This window comes from Oncorhynchus gorbuscha, linkage group LG15, assembly GCF_021184085.1.
Source record: "Oncorhynchus gorbuscha isolate QuinsamMale2020 ecotype Even-year linkage group LG15, OgorEven_v1.0, whole genome shotgun sequence".
Classification (NCBI taxonomy): domain Eukaryota; kingdom Metazoa; phylum Chordata; class Actinopteri; order Salmoniformes; family Salmonidae; genus Oncorhynchus; species Oncorhynchus gorbuscha.
Window position 1 is genome coordinate 68,366,115 of NC_060187.1, and position 22,549 is coordinate 68,388,663.

At 42.5% G+C, this 22,549-nt stretch overlaps 1 protein-coding gene across 9 annotated transcripts in view; it reads right to left on the reverse strand.

Annotated features, from left to right (window-relative positions):
* The window catches only part of LOC123997870 (triple functional domain protein-like), a 176,997-nt gene that overhangs the window by 33,080 nt on the left and 121,368 nt on the right, over window positions 1–22,549 (reverse strand). For all 9 annotated transcript variants that reach the window (XR_006832194.1, XM_046302506.1, XM_046302505.1 and 6 more), the window contains 11 exons: window positions 15,070–15,136; window positions 14,722–14,831; window positions 14,411–14,480; window positions 14,210–14,299; window positions 13,642–13,734; window positions 11,868–11,979; window positions 4,543–4,733; window positions 4,224–4,325; window positions 3,262–3,401; window positions 2,952–3,051; window positions 611–866 (listed from right to left, as the gene is read on the reverse strand). Coding sequence is in view for 8 of the 9 variants with exons in the window: in XM_046302506.1 (XP_046158462.1) it covers window positions 611–866; window positions 2,952–3,051; window positions 3,262–3,401; window positions 4,224–4,325; window positions 4,543–4,733; window positions 11,868–11,979; window positions 13,642–13,734; window positions 14,210–14,299; window positions 14,411–14,480; window positions 14,722–14,831; window positions 15,070–15,136 (1,331 nt within the window). In the remaining variant the exon portion in view is untranslated. The remainder of the gene's footprint in view (window positions 1–610; window positions 867–2,951; window positions 3,052–3,261; window positions 3,402–4,223; window positions 4,326–4,542; window positions 4,734–11,867; window positions 11,980–13,641; window positions 13,735–14,209; window positions 14,300–14,410; window positions 14,481–14,721; window positions 14,832–15,069; window positions 15,137–22,549) is intronic.

Sequence of the window (22,549 nt, forward strand, 5' to 3'; positions counted from 1 at the left end):
ATGCATGTATGAATTCCCAGAGTTAGTCATGTCTATATGAATTCCCACAGAATAATGTAGGTGGTAATCAATATGTTTTCCACAGCAGCACGTGAGTCATTAACACTTCCTCTACAGACTGCAAAACAGGGAGCACCTGGAATCCTTCACTGGCTGCAAGTAAACACTCGCCCACTAGAAACCCCCTGGGACCAAGGTACAGATGGTGCGCGTGTGTGTGTGTGTGTGTGTGTGTGTGTGTGTGTGTGTGTGTGTGTGTGTGTGTGTGTGTGTGTGTGTGTGTGTGTGTGTGTGTGTGTGTGTGTGTGTGTGTGTGTGTGTGTGTGTGTGTGTGTGTGTGTGTGTGTGTGTGTGTGTGTGTGTGTGTGTGTGTGTGTGTGCGCGCTCCAGACCTAACGGTAGATTGACGCCAGACATTTTTTTTAAACTTTAGCTGAACATATCATTTGATCTCCAGCATCTGCTTAGAACCATATGATGTGTGCATGTAATCGTTTCCCGTACTGTATTCCAGGTGCCTCACAACAGCAAGGCTGACAGTGTGTCTATGTATCTGTGTCTGTGTGTCTGTGTGTGTTCCAGCCTTCTCAGTCCCAACATCAAGGCCTACCTTTGTGGTGGTGGTTGAAGAGTCCTTCCATCTCCATACTGGAGCGTGAGTGAGCGATGCAGAGCATGGCACAGGGTACTATGCCCTCCTGGGCAGGGGAGCGGTCCGTGGTCCTCACCAGGCACCAGTCTGGTTTGTCATGGAGCCTCTCCAGCACCTCCACTGTCTGACCCCTCCGTACAGTCAGCTCAGAGCTGCTGCCATTACTAGCCACAAAGTCATGGATGACCACAGTCAGCTCACAGCCACCAGAGAGCTGAAGAGAGGGCGGGATGGAGAGGGAGAGAGAGGGGGCGGGATGGAGAGGGAGAGAAAGAGTGATGGAGAGGGAGAGAAAGAGTGATGGAGAGGGAGAGAGAGGGAGAGAGAGGGAGAGAGAGGGGGCGGGATGGAGAGGGAAAGAAAGAGTGATGGAGAGGGAGAGAAAGAGTGATGGAGAGGGAGAGAGAGGGAGAGAGAGAGGGAGCATGTCAGACTTACTATAAACATTACATGACATAAAGGAATAGTTTGAGGTTATGAAGAAACAGCCTGAATGTATTGATGTTTAGGAGCAGTATCACAATGAGGGTGTGAAATATAACTAGATTCTCATGGTGTACTAATCAGCAATAGCGAGTCTATTATTAGCATGTCAACAACTGAGTTCTTACATGGGTTTGGAGGTCCCCAAGTCCCCCTGAGAATTGCTGATTTGCCACTTGTCCGTCATTCCGTTTCTCCATTAAACTGCCATATACAGTATTCCATTCAAATATACATTGACGATGATGGGCACATCAGGGACGTTTCAAACAGGGAAATCAGTTACAGGAGAATGACGATCACCCTCGGCAGTTCCACACTGACAACACGTTCTTCAAATGACTATCAAATTAAACCAATTAAGGACTCCAACCAACATCCCACCGACATGTCTGGTTAGTAACTACTAGAGATCCATACATACCCATTGGTAGTGAGGCAAAGCCAGCGAGTTCAAAAGCTGAGCCACCGGACCTGAGTTTTTATTGTCCTCCATGATTCTGTCCTCTGTCCTCTTCTCCTTCATACTTTGATGCTGAATCTAATCCATCGACGAGACACAAGGTTCACTTAACCCTGAACCACACTGACCTGAGGTAACACGCAGGCCCATCTACTCTCATATCCCGCCGCCCGATTGCCCTACGATAGTATCTAGGTACTATATACCAGAGCCAAAGCACTCCCTTCCTTGTCTACTGTACCAGCTGTGCCTTCTCCAAGGAGAGGCTGGAGATATGACACTGACACAGAGAGTGGTACAGCTAGTGGGAGGCTGACACACTCGTTGACGCGTCGCCGACACACAACTCCACTCTGTCATTGCCTCTCACAGATCTCACAACACCAGGCGAAGAGGCAGAGAGCGAGAGAAAGAAAGACAAAGAGGGAGGCAGAGAAAGAGAGGGAGAAAGGAAAAAAAAGAGAGCGAGAAAGAGAGAGTTGACTGTGAGTGATTGTGCCCTGCATTAAAGGAACCACGGCCCATTAGTGGACATGAGAGGACACAAGGACTCTCCCTCATCACCTCTCTGTGACCTTGACTGACCCTTTCTGTGAACCAGAGCTACACTGTGTCAGGAAGGACACTTACAGAAATGGACATACTATGCATGTCTTCCAAATGTCACCATATTCATTTTGCTGTGCATTATTTTTGACCAGGAGTGCACTATAAAGGGAATAGGGTAGCATTTGGGACCCAACCACTGTGGCTAAGTCAAATTGAACCTAATTCCTTGAATTAGGAACATCGCTGCATAGAGCAGAATAACTGCAAGTCCAGCTTTGGCAGGGAAACATGGTCCCTAAAGAGGCAGAGTGTTTGTGTGAGAGAATATAGCTCTGACTGTGAGTAGGAGTGATATCCTTCTGTGCTGTTATTGCCTGATAAAATCACACTATCTGTTCCTTCCTGAAGATGAGCCATGTTTCTCATGTTCATTTCTGAGATGGAAAGGAAAAGTCTAAAAGTCTAACTGGTTCACAGGAAGCCAGTCCAAATTAAAATGATGTCTTGAAATACTAATTTCTAATTTACTTGTCTGGTTGCGGTCTCTCCTAAAAAGGACTGGATTTAGAGGCTACAGTTTGAAATGCTGTTGAAAAAAACGTCTCTAGAGTCTAACGTGTCAAATGATACTGTGAAGATCTCCGCTGTTCCACAACAAAGACCAACAGCCATCGTTGGTGAAGCCCTAAACTGCAGGGATTGTAGCAGCAGACCATTGTCTTACATCAGACTCCGGAGTTGGCAACGTGCTGTATTTGAATGGCGTAGCTGTAGGAAGGCAATGGGCAGCCTATGATGACTCACCTTATCGCTGTCCAGTGTGTTCTGAGAGGTACGGGAGGCGATAGAGATGGTGTCTGGCTGACTGCTGGCATCACCCTGGCTGTCCAAGTCATCTCCATGACTACAGAGGGACAAGAGGAATCAAGACAAGCCCCCAGCTCTCACAATCAAATACTGTTGGGGCACTTTAATGTTAGGTTGTGCTGCGGTACTGACAGAACAATAACTGTAATGTATGAAACCAATGTCCAATGCAGTCAGTCCTGTCTGGTCTGTAAGAAAGGCTGTGAGAAGTGATAAGGTTGATATAAGGTGGAGTACTGTACTGTACCTTCTGCCCTTGTGTTTGACTGTGGTGGCCTTGGGGATGTGAATAGGCTCCTTCAGGGCTCCTCTCAGGTGGATGGTACGCTCCTGGATCACCTCCCGGATGTGTTTGATCCAGTCCTGCTTGTTCTCTATGCTGGACGCCTGAGGGCAGAAAGATCCCAGTCCACACATTCCCAATATTCCGACACGATCTATGATGCGACACTAACTACACTCAGGGCTGCTCAGTCAACACAGTCAACCCTGATGCCTTCATCTATGCGTTCACTCCAATGCTTACTCTTTTTTACCAGACTACATCGACAGAACACACATTTTGTCATGTTCCTGTCATTCAGTAAGACCCTTTCAATCGATTACAGTACGTTTCACAATTGAGAAATTCCGAGGAGCCATTTAAAGGGCCCTTCAGTGCTGTGTGAATGATGTGAATGAGTGGACACATAATTAGCATATGACTCACTCATGTCTTCATGGGAACTATGCAACAATAATCAAGAGTATGCTGCTTTTATATAACGGCCAGATTAAGATGGGCAGTCTGCCATTATATAGTGTGTATAATATATACATAGCATGTGTGTGTGTGTGTGTGTGTGTGTGTGTGTGTGTGTGTGTGTGTGTGTGTGTGTGTGTGTGTGTGTGTGTGTGTGTGTGTGTGTGCTGTGACTCACAACGCATCAACACGCAGATATGTTTCTAAGTGCATGAACTGTTATGCAAATCTTCTAACTTGAATACATAGGCCTGGTAACGCCCACTCAAAGAAATATGTTTTGGGCGGAATTGTAGGAGTACATTTAGTGGTCATCAAATCTTAGTGGGTTGAACTTACATCTTTAAAACACACAGTAACACCCACTTAAGGGAATACGTTTTGGACAAAAGTGGGAGTAAATTCATAAATATTCATTGTGCTTGATTGTGTGCTGGGTTACTGTTAAGTGAAAATGTCCCAGTTACCTTCAGCACCATCTTGTTGTCTGAACTGGGGGTCCTCCCAACCCAGAGAGCAAACTTACACGGATCCCCCTCCACATGTTCTGTGACACCAAGCTCTGAAGTCTTAGGAGCAGAGACAACACAAAAACAGAGTTAGAGAAAGAACAGGAAAGGAAGAGAGTGAATATAGGGTTGATAAAAAAGTATTGACTTGAGATCAGCGCAGGCAACTATTTTGGTAAATCATTCATTGATGTGAATGGGAGACTTTCATTTAAGTTAAGCGTGCAGATCTCAAGTTCCAGCCATTGTGATGCGAGAGTGGACAGGTTGTGCTTACAAAGAGCTTGCTCTTGTAGAGGTACTTGTTGCGTCCGTTAGAGTCCTTGACCTCCTTGCTGAAGACCAGGGACATCTCAAATAGGAAGAGGTGGCGCTCACGTCCCTTACGGATCAGAGTCTTGGGATCCCACACCTGGAAGGACTCCTGCAGGATCAGCTCTCCTTGGGAGTCAATATTCCCATCGAACCCTGGAGGGGGGAAGAGGAGGAGGAAGAGAGGGGACTGTCAAGTCACTTGATTCAAATAATAATTTGTAAAGCTACACTACAGTTCAAAAGTTTCTGGTTACTTAGAAATGTCCTTGTTTTTGAAAGAAAAGCACTTTTTTTGTCCATTTAAAATAACACAAAATTGATCAGAAATACAGTGTAGACATTGTTAATGTCGTAAATGACTATTGTAGTTGGATACAGCAGATCTTTAATGGAATATCTACATATGGGTACAGAGGCCCATTATCAGCAACTATCACTCCCGTGTTCCAATGGCACATTGTGTTAGCCAATCCAAGTGAATCATTTTATTTTATTTTATATATTTTATTTTTGCATTTTCCAATTAAGAACATTCAAAACAAAAGTGAAAAGGTATTAGACAACGATAGGACAAAGTGACAGTATCAGACGAATGTAACAAAAATAAATTCTAATTCTAATTATATAACCAAACATACAATAATAAAAAAATAACAAAATAACGAGACATTAGATCACCTGCCGAAGGCTACATATTATACATTACGTGTGAAACATTATGTGAGGATTATATATAGATTCAATCAATGAGATGTGGGGGGAGATTCTCCATATAGTCAATAAAAGGTTGCCAAATTCTGTAAAATGTCTTTAACTTAACCTCAAGCAGTAAGTGATTTTCTCCAAAGGGATACAACTATTAACTTCCGAAAGCCACATTGCAACTGGCAGGGAGGAATCCAATTTCCATTTCAAGGCAATACATTTCTTGGCAATCGCTAGCAATATTTCTATTAGCTTTATAGTATGGCTTTGCCTAAGATTGGTGTTAGTAAAGTTACCCAGTAGACAGACCTCCGGGTCAAAAGGGAATTTAACCCCGTGAATTGAGGATATGGTATAGCATACCCCCTGCCAGAAACCGTGTAGTTTTGAACACTGCCAAGTGGAATGGAGGAATGTTCCTTCATCTGAGCCACATCTAAAACATAGGGAGGAGATATCTGGGTTGAACTTATGCAGTCTAGATGGGGTGATATAGAGCTGATGGAGGAAATTAAACTGGATCAGTCTGTATCTGGAGTTCAATGTGGATGTAACCCCATCCCTGCATAGGTCACTCCATAGATCCTCATCAAGATCAATACCCAGATCTTTCTCCCATCTAAGTCGGGGTTTATCTAGCCCAGGCAGTGTTAGTCCTGACATAAGAGCATTGTAAACACGGGAAATGGTCTTGAACAGTGGTTGGTCTGCGTGGCAGTTGTTCAATAGGTGACATCTTAGGTAGGTTCCATTGTCCCTTGAGAGTCACCCTAATAAAGTTTCGTAGTTGTAGGTAGCTAAAGAAGTCCCTGTTAGGCAAGTGGTATTTCTGTTTCAGCTGATGAAAAGACATAAGAACTCCCTCCTCGTAACAATGTTCCAGAAGAGTGATCCCCTTATCAGACCATGGTCTAAAGTTACTGTTCTGGAAAAACATAGGGATCAATCTATTGTTCCATAAAGGGGTTTTAGGGGAAAGGAATCTCCCTCGTCCGAACAGCTCATGCAGTTTGCACCATGCCAGGACAGAATGTATGATTAAAGGGTTGTCTGTGATGGTTTTTATAGATTTTCTGTCCCATTTGTAAAACAAATCTGCCCCAGTGTCCTCATTTACCTCAAGCTTTTCAATGTTCAACCATGAGGGAGATGGACCATTGTCAAACCTCTGAGCCAGAAACCTAGACTGTGCAGCCCAGTAGTACATTCTAAAATTGGGGAGGTTTAAGCCCCTTGACTGTAATCAAGGGTCAGTTTATCCAGGCCAACCCTAGGGGTTTTGCCGTGCCAGATAAACCGTCTGGTCAGCTTGTCGAGAGAGGAAAAAAATGCTGCGGGAACAGGGATAGGGAGAGATTGAAACAGATATAGAAACCTGGGCAGGACATTCATTTTAATTACATTGATTCTACCCAGTAGAGTGAGAGGTAAGTCCATCCATTTACAAAGGTCAACCTCCACCTTTTGCAACAAACTGGCCAGATTGAGTTTATAGAGGTTGTTCAGATTACCATCCACCATTATGCCCAAATATGTGAAGCCCATAGGCGACCATCTGAAAGGAAACTTGTGCTTGATGGTATGATGGTCAAAGACAGACAACGGTAAGATTTCGCTTTTATCAAAATTGACCTTATATCCAGAGAAAGAACTATAACACTGTCGTAGGATCTGCAAGTGAGAGAGGGAGCGCTCTGGGTTTGTTATAAATAAGACAAGGTCGTCCGCAAAGAGTGATCATTTATGGGTATGGGGGCCCACCTCAAAGCCATGTATGTCAGGGCACGTTCTCAATAGCCTCAGCCAACGGTTCGATCGCCATGGCGAGGGCAAAGAGGTGGGGGCTAATTGGGCAACCTTGTCTGTTCCCCATATAAAGAGGGAAAGAAGAGGAAGTAATCCCATTGGTAATCCCATCCTAGCTTTAGGAGATTTGTAGAGTGATTTTATCAAATTTACAAACACGGTACCTAAACCGAACTTTTCCAAGACGCGAAAGAGGTATGGCCATTCAACCCTATCAAAGGCCTTTTCAGCATCGAGGGAGACTGCGACACCAGGTATTTTGTTTTTGTTAGCAAGGTGAATTATATCAAATAACCTTCTGAGATTATTGGAGGACAATCTATTAATTATGAAGCCAGTCTGATCTGCGTTGACCAACAGGGGAAGACATGACTCCAGTCTCTTAGATAGCATCTTGGTGACCAGTTTACAATCTGTGTTAAGGAGAGAGATTGGTCTATAGGAGGCGCACTTTGGCAGGTTTTTCCCTTTCTTGTGGATTACAGTAATCACTGCTTGAGAGAAGGACTCTGGAAAGCAGTTGTCTTCCCTGGCTTTAAGTACCTCCATAAGGTAGGGGACCAACAGCTCCCTAAATTCTTTATAGAACTCTGGAGGGGAGCCATCCTCCCCAGGAGATTTATTAGAAGGTAAGGATTTAATGGCCTCCAACAATTCAGGAACTGAGAAGTGTTCACTCAGGCGCTCGCTGTCTTCCCCTGACAGGCATGGGAGGTTGAGAGAGGAGAGAAAGGAGTCTATCTCTGATAGATCATCGCTTGATTGGGAAGTGTAGAGGTCTTCATAGTATTTCTTAAAAGTATTATTAATTTCAGTAGGGTCAAAAGATATCTCTTTAGTAAGAGTTTCTATGGCATTAATTGTCCTCTTACTTTCCTCTGCTTTCAGTTGCCATGCCAATACTTTGTGAGCTTTCTCTCCAAGCTCATAATAACGCTGTTTTGATTTAGTGATGGCCCTCTCAGCTTGATATGTGTTCAGAATATTATATTTAAGTTTTTTATTTACCAAAAGCCTGTATAGATCTTTAGTCGGGCCTCTTTGGTAGGTTTTCTCTAGCTCTGAGATTTCAGATTCAAGGGCACTCAGTTCCGCACCGTGTTTTTTCTTCAGCCCTTTAGTATAGGAAATAATCTGTCCCCTCAGGTAGGCCTTCAATGTGTCCCAAAGAATGAAGCTGTCAGGAGCAGAGGGTTTGTTTGTCAAAGTAAAAATATTGATCTGCTCTTTGATGAATGCACAAAATTCAGGTTGCTTTAGAAGTGTAGAATTTAGTCTCCATCTATATGCTCCATTTACCTTGGTAGGAATGGAGATTGATAATACCAGAGGAGAATGGTCACTAAGCAATCTGGGGAGATACTCAACATCTAACACACTATGAAACAGTTGTGTCGAAAGTAAAAAGTTATCTATGCGTGTGTGTGTCTTGTGTGGGTGTGAATAAAAAGAGTAGTCCCTATCCTGTGGGTGCAACTGTCTCCAGATGTCTAGTAAATTGAGATCTTTCATGAATGACATGGTGAGCTTGCCGGCTTTGGTAAGAAGTGAGGGTTTATCAGAAGACCTATCAAGAACTGTATCTAAGCAAAAATTAAAATCTCCTCCAACCAGTAGCCATCCTGGTGGTGCTTGAGCAACCTGAAGGAAGACATTCTGAATAAACATATGGTCATCGAAGTTAGGAGCATAAATATTCAATAGGGTCCAAGACTCTGAAAACATATGCCCCTGCACCAAAACAAACCTGCCAGAGGGATCAGAGATGGTGTTGTTGACGCAGAAGGGGATGTGTCTACTTATCAAAATTGCAGTTCCTCTTGCTTTGGAGTTAAAAGAGGATGCAAAAACTTGTCCTACCCATTCCCTCTTCAATTTCCTGTGTTCACTGGCTGTAAGATGTGTTTCTTGTAAAAACACAATGTCAGCCTTTAATTTCTTAAGGTATGTATAGACTTTTTTCCTTTTAATCAGGCTGTTAAGACCTTTTACGTTGAATGTGACATATTTTAGTGGATTAAGCATAGGTTGGGTTTCATATATGTAACTGAATAGAAATCTATCATATGCAGATAATTAGGAAATGTTTCAACTTTGGTTTGAGCACAAAAGTGACCTGTGTGTCTCTTTAAGGAGGAAACAATAAACATAGAAAAAAGGAAGATAAAATAAATAAAAATCCCACCCACCCCGATTGTCAGACTAGAACAACAGTCCCAACAATCAAACATGAATACACTTGTAGAGATACGTTGCTGCTCGCTTTCCATCTTGCTCTTACTAGCTAAACCTTGGTGTAAACTAAAATCTGCGAGCTCTCTAAGTTGAAAACAAACGTTGTGAATAGATATTTGTGGCTGAATATTTACTGCCCATGGTAAGGGATGCTTGAGTCTCTTTACGAAAGATTAACATAAATGAGGGGGAAAGCAGTGGGCCTAAAACAACTTATTGCTTCGCCCATTAGATATGGACTAAACCAAAATATACTCTCCTGTAAATGTAATAGAACTCACCCCGGGAAGATACGGTTAGTTGAAAATGTACAAATCAATTAAAGTGACCGGGAGATACCAGCAGTTCAATCCGGATAAGAGAAAACAAACGAACTGCATTTTATCCCCCAGAGAGACCGTCCTGGCTCAGACGTTGCTCAGTTCTTTGAGAAAAGTGTGCACTTATCCCGGTGTGTTGAAGAGATGGCTTCGGCCTTTGTACTGAACTTTCATCCGCGCAGGGTGGATGAGGTAGCCGGTGATGTTCTTCTCCTTCAGTGCTTTGGCGGCAGGTCTGAACTGCTTGCGGCGTCTGGCGAGATCCGCGCTCATATCTGGGAAAAGGCTGACCCTCTTTCCATCGATGGTGATGTCCCCTTTGGCTCTTGAGAGTTGCAGTATCTTCTCTCTGTCTTGGAAACGGAGGAACCTGATCAGGACGGCTCGTGGGGGCTCATCTGGCCGGGGTTTCGGCGCTGATGTTCTGTGGGCGCGTTCGATTTCCAGCGGCTTGGTGAAGTTGGTTATGCCTAGGACCTCCGGGAGCCATTGAGTGAAGAAACGGACTGGGTCACGGCCCTCGCTGTCCTCTTTCAATCCCACCACACAGATATTACTACGTCTACTCTGATTCTCCATCTGATCTACTTTGTTTTTGAGGTCGGCATTGTCCTTTTGCAGTTGTGTCAAGACCTGGTCATGTCTAGCGATGGTATCTTCAACTGTGCTAATGCGCAACTCTGCCTCAGTCGTTCTCAAAAGGAGATCATTCATGGAGGATTTCAGGTCGTCAATGGAAGAATGGAGTTCAGCCAATTTCTTATAGATTTTCAGAGAAAGACCTCTGTTACCATCCTGAATTTCCCGGAGGAGAGTAGCCAGCATGTCGGCAGGCTCGCAAGAGGCTGCTGAGAGCAACAGTCTGGAACTGTCGTCTGAGTTGTGAGGGCTAATGCTAATCTTGCTAGCTGTAGCGTTATCGTTATCTTGGGAATCAACAACGTTTTGGTCGTCCTTCTTGCCTCTCGGTCGGAGGTCTTTGGGAAGGTAAGTACTTGACAATTTATCAGCCGATGTTAGAATATTGTTTCAACGTTGTTATTCAGGTAAAAATAGAATAACTTTGAAGAGCTCGGTTTGTCAATGTCTGCTCAGCTCCGCGGCATCACGTGCTCCTCCAAGAGAATCATTTTAAGGCTAACTGAGCATTAGAAAACCCTTTTGCAATGATACTCAACCCAACCAGCCGTACTGCTTCTTAGCACAGCTGAAAACTGTTGATTTCTAGGCAGAGTTCCTCTGTCCAGTGTCTGTGTTCTTTTGCCCATCTTACTATTTTCTCTTTATTGCCCAGTCTGAGATATGAAGGTTGAAAGTCATGCGTCCTCTGATACTCAACCCAACCAGCCATACTGCTTCTTAACACAGCGTGCATCCAACCCGGAAGCCAGCCACACCAATGTGTCAGAGGGTACACTGTGCAACCTTGGTTAGCGCGCACTGCGCCCGGCCCGCCACGGGAGTCGCTGGTGTGCGATGAGACAAGGACATCCCTACCGACGAAGCCCTCCCTAACCCGGACGACGCTAGGCCTACTGTGCGTCGCCCCACGGACCTCCCAGTCGCGGCCGGTTACGACAGAGCCTGGGCGCGAACCCAGGGACTCTGATGGCACAGCTGGCGCTGCAGTACAGCGCCCTTAACCACTGCGCCACCCGGGAGGCCTGCTCCAGATACTCAACAAGTCTAAATAAGGCCAGTTTTATTGCTTTTTTAATCAGAACAAGAACAACAGTTTTCAGCTGTGCTAACATAATTACAAAAGGGTTTTCTAACTATCAATTAGCCTTTCATTTTTTAAAACTTGGATTAGCTAACACAACATGCCATTGGAACACAGGAGTGATGGTTGCTGATAATCGGCCTCTGTACGCCTATGTAGATATTCCATAAAAAATCAGCCGTTTCCAGCTACAATAGTAATTTACAACATTAACAATGTCTACACTGTATTTCTGATAAATGTTATGTTATTTTAATGGACGAAAAATGTGATTTTCTTTCAAAAACAAGGACATTTCTAGGTGACCCCAAACTTTTGAATGGTAGTGTATATTCCATAAACGCTTCCTGTGAGTTAGCCCAGCCTGCTTCCTGTGAGTTAGCCCAGCCTGCTCGACTAGGAGCTAAAAGGAATGTCCAGTAGGTCAAGGCCTAGTCCTCCTACTACAGATAAAAGGGGAAACCCTTAGCTAGTTCTATGTATATTATTTACTCCTACCGTCCATCATGCTCAGGTGCATGGCGTCGTTGGCTCTCTTGGGGACACTGAGCATCACCTCCAGACCATCCTTGATCTCCCCCTTCCCCTCCTCACAGCAGGTCAGCAGCTCCTGGAGAGGAAACGCAAACACACACACACAGAGAGAGAGAGAAATAAACACAAAACTTTAGTTGCATTTCACAAACCTCAAGGTCCAACGAAAGATAAGACTGTAAAGTACTGTGTTCCATGCAAGATGCAGTTTAGCTTCCAACATTGTAGCTTTGTTGACAACTAGCGATGTGTTCTACAATAAACAAGATCATTATACAAGCTGGAATTATCATTGCATGACATAAGTATTTGATCACCTACCAACCAGTAAGAATTCTGGCTCTCACAGACCTGTTAGTTTTTCCTTAAGAAGCCCTCCTGTTCTCCACTCATTACCTGTATTAACTGCACCTGTTTGAACTCGTTACCTGTATAAAAGACACCTGTCCACACACTCAATCAAACAGACTCCAACCTCTCCACAATGGCCATAATGGCCATAAAAATTGTAGTCCTGCACAAGGCTGGGGTGGGCTACAGGTCAATAGGCAAGCAGCTTGGTGAGAAGGCAACAACAGTTGCCGCAATTATTAGAAAATGGAAGAAGTTCAAGATGACGGTCAATCACCCTCGGTCTGGGGCTCCATGCAAGATCTCACCTCATGGGGCATCAATGATCATGAGGAATGTGAGCGATCAGCCCAGAACTACATGGCAGGACCTGGTCAATGACCTGAAGAGAGCTGGGACCACAGTCTCAAAGAAAACCATTAGTAACACACTACGCCGTCATGGATTGAAATCCTGCAGTGCACGCAAGGTCCCCTGCTCAAGCCAACGCATGTCCAGGCCTGTCTGAAGTTTGCCAATGGCCATCTGGATGATCCAGAGGAGGAATGGGAGAAGGTCATGTGGTCTGATGAGACAAAAATAGAGCTTTTTGGTCTAAACTCCACTCGCCATGATTGGAGGAAGAAGAATGATGAGTACAACCCCAAGAACATCATCCCAACCGTGAAGCATGGAGGTGGAAACATCATTCTTTGGGGATGCTTTTCTACAAAGGGGACAGAACGACTGCACCGTATTGAGGGGAGGATGGATGGGGCCATGTATCGCGAGATCTTGGCCAACAACCTCCTTCCCTCAGGAAGAGCATTGAAGATGGGTCGTGGCTGGGTCTTCCAGCATGATATCGACCCGAAACCCACAGCCAGGGCAATTAAGGAGTGGCTCCGTAAGAAGCATCTCGAGGTCCTGGAGTGGCCTAGCCAGTCTCCAGACCTGAACCCAATAGAAAATCCTTGGGGGGGAGCTGAAAGTCCGTATTGCCCAGCAACAGCCCCAAAATCTGAAGGATCTGGAGAAGGTCTGTATGGAGTGGGCCAAAATCCCTGCTGCAGTGTGTGCAAACCTGGTCAAGAACTACAGGAAACATATGATCTCTGTAATTGCAAACAAAGGTTTATGTACCAAATATTAAGTTCTGCTTTTCTGATGTATCAAATACTTATGTCATGCAATAAAATGTAAATGAATTTCTTAAAAATCATACAATGTGATTTTCTGGATTTTTGTTTTAGATTCTGTGTACCTATGATAAAAATGATAGACCTCTACATGCTTTGTAAGTAGGAAAACCTGCCAAATTGGCAGTGTATCAAATACTTGTTCTCCCCACTGTACTTATTAATGAGAGTCGTCTAACGACTATTTCTATTTTGCAAGTGTACAGTACCTTGAGAAGCAGCTGATACTTGGTTATTCTCTGGACAGGCTTGATAAGGTATGAGGATATGGAGTTGGCCAGCCGGTGCCTCTGTTGAATTTCCTGGAAACCAAAAGACAGAGACGTCTTAAAGGGCACAGAGACGCCGAGGCAGCAGTCACCAGCATAACCCTGCTCCTAGACCTCGACAGACAGCACTGATGGAGAATGGAGATACCCCTCTCCTCAGAGCTGGAGGTCACTGACAGCAACCTAAGGTCAATCTTCTGTGAGTAGGCTTCATCTACCCCTCTTCCTCCCTCCTGTACTACCACCACAACTCCTGTTAAGATCAGCCTCACTGCCAAACACCCAGAAATCACCCGGGTAAGCCAGAATTGGAGGCTACCGTCATAACTGATATACCAGCATAATATTGCTTCCTTGCATTTATTCAAAACTATTAGCATAAATAGTACTTCAAAGGATCTGATTCAAAAGACCACATAATAAGACCTCGCAGAATTTGACTAGTGGTTCAACATTTGATGTATTAAGTATTTATAGCATGCCTAAGTTGGTACTCATCTACACGTACATCGAAATAGGGCCCTGCGTGCTCCAGAATGAGCTGGGTAGAGTCTGGTTTGTTCTTGCAGTAGTTCACATACATCTGGAATTTATCTGCCTGCAAAATGGACACACAACTGTTAAGAAACACAATATTCCCGCAACATCACAGCCATGTCAACCTATGTCAGTGTTGTAAGCTGGCTTGTCCAGACAGTGAGACACTCACCCAGGTGACAAAGCAATGACCCACGTCCTCAGGTAGCTGTTCGTATTTCTCCAACTCCTTCAGGAAGATGCTGTACAGAAAGGGAGAGGTCAGGGTTGTATTCACTACGAACTGAACAGAACGGGGCAAAACGAGGAGGGACTACCGGAACTTGTCCAATAAGAAATGCTTGTTTTCATTTTTATTTATGGTGTGTACTAATGAATAGGACCCAGGTTGAGTTACTATAGACCGGCCATAGGTTGACCACTCCAGTGCATCTACAAGGCAAGGGGAGTCCGGTGTGGGTAACTCCAGTACAGAACACTAACTTGTGGTGGAACTCGTAGAGGTCCAACATGTTGCCAAAGATGATGTGCTCTTTGTTGACGATGCCTGGAGGGATCTCCTCAACACCGCTGGTCATCTCCCACAGGTAGGTCTGGAAACCACACAGAGAACAACACATCATATTTACCTGGTTGTAATTCCTGACATCTGACATTTCTACAACCAGAAAAAAAACAGATGGCAAACTAAAACTAAACCAAATCAATCAAGCATAGCGTTTGCATTGCAGTTGGGCCTTGGCTTACATAATGTGGCCACTGTATAGTCTGTCAATAAATGAGCATGAATATGCCACAAGTTGAATGGAGTGGTGGTTTCTCAGTACTTACATCTGTACACTCCCGCAGGTCTCTGACGTAGGCCTTCTCTGTCTGAATGAGCTCTGCCATTATGAACCTGGAAAAAAAACATTAAACTTGTGGGAACTGCAGCACAGAGAGAGAGAGAGAGAGAGAGAGAGAGAGAGAGAGAGAGAGAGAGAGAGAGAGAGAGAGAGAGAGAGAGAGAGGGGAGAGAGAGAGAGAGAGAGAGAGAGAGAGAGAGAGAGAGAGAGAGAGGGGGAGAAGGAGAGAGGGAGAGAGGGAGAAGGAGAGAGAGAGAGAGAGAGAGAGGAGAGAGAGAGAGAGAGAGAGAGAGAGAGAGAGAGAGAGAGAGAGAGAGAGAGAGAGAGAGAGAGAGAGAGAGAGAGAGAGAGAGAGAGAAAGAGAGAGAGAAAGAGAGAAAGAGAGAAAGAGAGAGAGAGAGAGAGAGAGAGAGAGAGAGAGAGAGAGAGAGAGAGAGAGAGAGAGAGAGAGAGAGAGAGAGAGAGAGAGAGAGAGAGAGAGAGAGAGAGAGAGAGAGAGAGAGAGAGAGAGAGAGAGAAGGAGAGAGGGAGAAGGAGAGAAGGAGAGAGAGAGAGAGGAAGAGAGAGAGAGAGAGAGAGAGAGAGAGAGAGAGAGAGAGAGAGAGAGAGAGAGAGAGAGAGAGAGAGAGAGAGAGAGAGAGAGAGAGAGAGAGAGAGAGAAGAGAGAAAGAGAGAGAGAAAGAGAGAAAGAGAGAAAGAGAGAGAGAGAGAGAGAGAGAGAGAGAGAGAGAGAGAGAGAGAGAGAGAGAAAGAGAGAAAGAGAGAAGAGAGAGAGAGAGAGAGAGAGAGAGAGAGAAAGAAAGAGAAAGAGAGAGAAAGAGAGAGAAAGAGAGAGAGAGAGAGGGGGGGGGAGAAGGAGAGAGGGAGAAGGAGAGAAGGAGAGAGAGAGAGAGGAAGAGAGAGAGAGAGTGAGAGAGAGGAAGAAGAGAGAGAGAGAGAGAGAGAGAGAGAGAGAGAGAGAGAGAGAGAGAGAGAGAGAGAGAGAGAGAGAGAGAGAGAGAGAGAGAGAGAGAGAGAGAGAGAGAGAGAGAGAGAGAGAGAGAAAGAGAGAAAGAGAGAAAGAGAGAGAGAGAGAGAGAGAGAGAGAGAGAGAGAGAGAGAGAGAGAGAGAGAAAGAGAGAAAGAGAGAAAGAGAGAGAGAGAGAGAGAGAGAGAGAGAGAGAGAGAGAGAGAGAGAAAGAAAGAGAAAGAGAGAGAAAGAGAGAGAAAGAGAGAGAGAGAGAAGATGGCTTTTGTTTGGGTCTGTTTTGTGTCAGGGGCATAGACAAATGTCACATGTGACACAGCAGTGGTTCCCTCTTTTGGAGGAAAGGTAAAGGTTGGGGACCACTGATATTATACGTCCCGAAAGGCACCCTATTTCCTATATAGTGCACTACCTTTGACTAAGGCTCTGGTCAAAAGATGTGCACTTTTTAGTGAATCAGGTTCCATTTGGGATGCACACATACAATACAGTAAAACCCCGGAAAAATTATGTTTTATTGTCAAATACACCAGATAGGTGCAGTGAAATGTGTTGTTTTACGAAGTCAGCAATAGTAGTATGGTGCCCTGGGAGCAAATTAGGGTTAAGTGCATTGCTCAAGAGCACATAGACTTTTCACCTTGTCGGTTTGGGTATTCAAACCAGCAACCTTTCGGTTACTGGACCAATGCTCTTACCGCTAGGCTATCTGCCACTCTTAAAGGTGATAAAGGGAAAAGGGGATGAGAATGAAAATGAAAATGTTCTAGCTGCTATGCAGTTTGAAGTGATAGTATGACCTTATTATCATGGTGATAGTATGACCTTATTCTCATGGTGATTGTTTGACCTTATTCTCATGGCGATAGTATGACCTTATTCTCATGGTGATTGTTTGACCTTATTCTCATGGTGATAGTATGACCTTATTCTCATGGTGATAGTATGACCTTATTCTCATGGTGATTGTTTGACCTTATTCTCATGGTGATTGTTTGACCTTATTCTCATGGTGATTGTTTGACCTTATTCTCATGGTGATAGTATGACCTTATTCTCATGGTGATAGTATGACCTTATTCTCATGGTGATTGTTTGACCTTATTCTCATGGTGATTGTTTGACCTTATTCTCATGGTGATAGTATGACCTTATTCTCATGGTGATTGTTTGACCTTATTCTCATGGTGATAGTATGACCTTATTCTCATGGTGATAGTATGACCTTATTCTCATGGTGATAGTATGACCTTATTCTCATGGTGATAGTATGACCTTATTCTCATGGTGATTGTTTGACCTTATTCTCATGGTGATAGTATGACCTTATTCTCATGGTGATAGTATGACCTTATTCTCATGGTGATAGTATGACCTTATTCTCATGGTGATAGTATGACCTTATTCTCATGGTGATAGTATGACCTTATTCTCATGGTGATAGTATGACCTTATTCTCATGGTGATAGTATGACCTTATTCTCATGGTGATAGTATGACCTTATTCTCATGGTGATAGTATGACCTTATTCTCATGGTGATAGTATGACCTTATTCTCATGGTGATAGTATGACCTTATTCTCATGGTGATAGTATGACCTTATTCTCATGGTGATTGTTTGACCTTATTCTCATGGTGATAGTATGACCTTATTCTCATGGTGATAGTATGACCTTATTCTCATGGTGATTGTTTGACCTTATTCTCATGGCGATAGTATGACCTTATTCTCATGGTGATTGTTTGACCTTATTCTCATGGTGATAGTATGACCTTATTCTCATGGTGATTGTTTGACCTTATTCTCATGGTGATTGTTTGACCTTATTCTCATGGTGATTGTTTGACCTTATTCTCATGGTGATAGTATGACCTTATTCTCATGGTGATAGTATGACCTTATTCTCATGGTGATTGTTTGACCTTATTCTCATGGTGATAGTATGACCTTATTCTCATGGTGATTGTTTGACCTTATTCTCATGGTGATTGTTTGACCTTATTCTCATGGTGATTGTTTGACCTTATTCTCATGGTGATAGTATGACCTTATTCTCATGGTGATAGTATGACCTTATTCTCATGGTGATTGTTTGACCTTATTCTCATGGTGATTGTTTGACCTTATTCTCATGGTGATAGTATGACCTTATTCTCATGGTGATAGTATGACCTTATTCTCATGGTGATAGTATGACCTTATTCTCATGGTGATAGTATGACCTTATTCTCATGGTGATAGTATGACCTTATTCTCATGGTGATTGTTTGACCTTATTCTCATGGCGATAGTATGACCTTATTCTCATGGTGATTGTTTGACCTTATTCTCATGGTGATAGTATGACCTTATTCTCATGGTGATTGTTTGACCTTATTCTCATGGTGATTGTTTGACCTTATTCTCATGGTGATTGTTTGACCTTATTCTCATGGTGATAGTATGACCTTATTCTCATGGTGATAGTATGACCTTATTCTCATGGTGATTGTTTGACCTTATTCTCATGGTGATAGTATGACCTTATTCTCATGGTGATTGTTTGACCTTATTCTCATGGTGATTGTTTGACCTTATTCTCATGGTGATTGTTTGACCTTATTCTCATGGTGATAGTATGACCTTATTCTCATGGTGATAGTATGACCTTATTCTCATGGTGATTGTTTGACCTTATTCTCATGGTGATTGTTTGACCTTATTCTCATGGTGATAGTATGACCTTATTCTCATGGTGATAGTATGACCTTATTCTCATGGTGATAGTATGACCTTATTCTCATGGTGATAGTATGACCTTATTCTCATGGTGATAGTATGACCTTATTCTCATGGTGATTGTTTGACCTTATTCTCATGGCGATAGTATGACCTTATTCTCATGGTGATTGTTTGACCTTATTCTCATGGTGATAGTATGACCTTATTCTCATGGTGATAGTATGACCTTATTCTCATGGTGATTGTTTGACCTTATTCTCATGGTGATTGTTTGACCTTATTCTCATGGTGATTGTTTGACCTTATTCTCATGGTGATAGTATGACCTTATTCTCATGGTGATAGTATGACCTTATTCTCATGGTGATTGTTTGACCTTATTCTCATGGTGATTGTTTGACCTTATTCTCATGGTGATAGTATGACCTTATTCTCATGGTGATAGTATGACCTTATTCTCATGGTGATAGTATGACCTTATTCTCATGGTGATTGTTTGACCTTATTCTCATGGTGATAGTATGACCTTATTCTCATGGTGATTGTTTGACCTTATTCTCATGGTGATTGTTTGACCTTATTCTCATGGTGATAGTATGACCTTATTCTCATGGTGATAGTATGACCTTATTCTCATGGTGATAGTATGACCTTATTCTCATGGTGATTGTTTGACCTTATTCTCATGGTGATTGTTTGACCTTATTCTCATGGTGATAGTATGACCTTATTCTCATGGTGATTGTTTGACCTTATTCTCATGGTGATTGTTTGACCTTATTCTCATGGTGATTGTTTGACCTTATTCTCATGGTGATAGTATGACCTTATTCTCATGGTGATAGTATGACCTTATTCTCATGGTGATAGTATGACCTTATTCTCATGGTGATAGTATGACCTTATTCTCATGGTGATAGTATGACCTTATTCTCATGGTGATAGTATGACCTTATTCTCATGGTGATAGTATGACCTTATTCTCATGGTGATAGTATGACCTTATTCTCATGGTGATAGTATGACCTTATTCTCATGGTGATAGTATGACCTTATTCTCATGGTGATTGTTTGACCTTATTCTCATGGTGATAGTATGACCTTATTCTCATGGTGATAGTATGACCTTATTCTCATGGTGATAGTATGACCTTATTCTCATGGTGATAGTATGACCTTATTCTCATGGTGATAGTATGACCTTATTCTCATGGTGATAGTATGACCTTATTCTCATGGTGATAGTATGACCTTATTCTCATGGTGATAGTATGACCTTATTCTCATGGTGATTGTTTGACCTTATTCTCATGGTGATAGTATGACCTTATTCTCATGGTGATAGTATGACCTTGTTCTCATGGTGATAGTATGACCTTATTCTCATGGTGATTGTTTGACCTTATTCTCATGGTGATTGTTTGACCTTATTCTCATGGTGATTGTTTGACCTTATTCTCATGGTGATTGTTTGACCTTATTCTCATGGTGATAGTATGACCTTATTCTCATGGTGATTGTTTGACCTTATTCTCATGGTGATAGTATGACCTTATTCTCATGGTGATAGTATGACCTTATTCTCATGGTGATAGTATGACCTTATTCTCATGGTGATTGTTTGACCTTATTCTCATGGTGATTGTTTGACCTTATTCTCATGGTGATTGTTTGACCTTATTCTCATGGTGATAGTATGACCTTATTCTCATGGTGATTGTTTGACCTTATTCTCATGGTGATTGTTTGACCTTATTCTCATGGTGATAGTATGACCTTATTCTCATGGTGATTGTTTGACCTTATTCTCATGGTGATTGTTTGACCTTATTCTCATGGTGATTGTTTGACCTTATTCTCATGGTGATTGTTTGACCTTATTCTCATGGTGATAGTATGACCTTATTCTCATGGTGATTGTTTGACCTTATTCTCATGGTGATAGTATGACCTTATTCTCATGGTGATTGTTTGACCTTATTCTCATGGTGATAGTATGACCTTATTCTCATGGTGATAGTATGACCTTATTCTCATGGTGATAGTATGACCTTATTCTCATGGTGATAGTATGACCTTATTCTCATGGTGATAGTATGACCTTATTCTCATGGTGATAGTATGACCTTATTCTCATGGTGATTGTTTGACCTTATTCTCATGGCGATAGTATGACCTTATTCTCATGGTGATTGTTTGACCTTATTCTCATGGTGATAGTATGACCTTATTCTCATGGTGATAGTATGACCTTATTCTCATGGTGATAGTATGACCTTATTCTCATGGTGATAGTATGACCTTATTCTCATGGTGATAGTATGACCTTATTCTCATGGTGATAGTATGACCTTATTCTCATGGTGATAGTATGACCTTATTCTCATGGTGATTGTTTGACCTTATTCTAATAATAAATAAATAATATATGCCATTTAGCAGACTGACCTTATTCTCATGGTGATAGTATGACCTTATTCTCATGGTGATAGTATGACCTTATTCTCATGGTGATAGTATGACCTTATTCTCATGGTGATAGTATGACCTTATTCTCATGGTGATAGTATGACCTTATTCTCATGGTGATAGTATGACCTTATTCTCATGGTGATAGTATGACCTTATTCTCATGGTGATAGTATGACCTTATTCTCATGGTGATAGTATGACCTTATTCTCATGGTGATAGTATGACCTTATTCTCATGGTGATAGTATGACCTTATTCTCATGGTGATAGTATGACCTTATTCTCATTTCAATTTTGCATGGCCTAAATGTGTTAGTCTTACACAGAGCAACATCAAACACTAAGTCCCAAAAGGAAAGGGCAACTTTCAATAACCTTCCAATAACGCTCTGTCATTGAAGTTAGATACAGTATGTCATATATATATTGAATACTAATTATCAGATATCATGAAAATATATTCAATTAAATAAATGGTAAGTGTTAGACAAGACTATGTTAATTACTGCAGTATGAATATGTGAAAAATTTCGGTCACCTGGCACAAACTTTCCTGTCTGGTATTCCCAACTGCTAGTGCTTTGAATGTGTTAATAACAGTGATGCTTCTCCACCAAACTGTGTAACCACTGTGTATGTGAATGTGTTATTAACAGGGATGCTTATCCACCAAACTGTGTAACCACTGTGTATGTGAATGTGCTAATAACAGTGATGCTTCTCCACCAAACTGTGTAACCACTGTGTATTTGAATGTGTTAATAACAGTGATGCTTCTCCAACAAACTGTGTAACCACTGTGTATGTGAATGTGTTAATACCAATGATGCTTCTCCAACAAACTGTGTAACCACTGTGTATGTGAATGTGTTAATACCAATGATGCTTCTCCAACAAACTGTGTAACCACTGTGTATGTGAATGTGTTAATAACAATGATGCTTCTCCACCAAACTGTGTAACCACTGTGTATGTGAATGTGTTAATAACAATGATGCTTCTCCACCAAACTGTGTCACCATTGTGTACGTGAATGTGTTAATAACAATGATGCTTCTCCACCAAACTGTGTAACCACTGTGTATGTGAATGTGTTAATAACAATGATGCTTCTCCACCAAACTGTGTAACCACTGTGTATGTGAATGTGTTAATAACAATGATGCTTCTCCACCAAACTGTGTAACCACTGTGTATGTGAATGTGTTAATAACAATGATGCTTCTCCTCCAAACTGTGTAGCCACTGTGTATGTGAATGTGTTAATAACAATGATGCTTCTCCACCAAACTGTGTAACCACT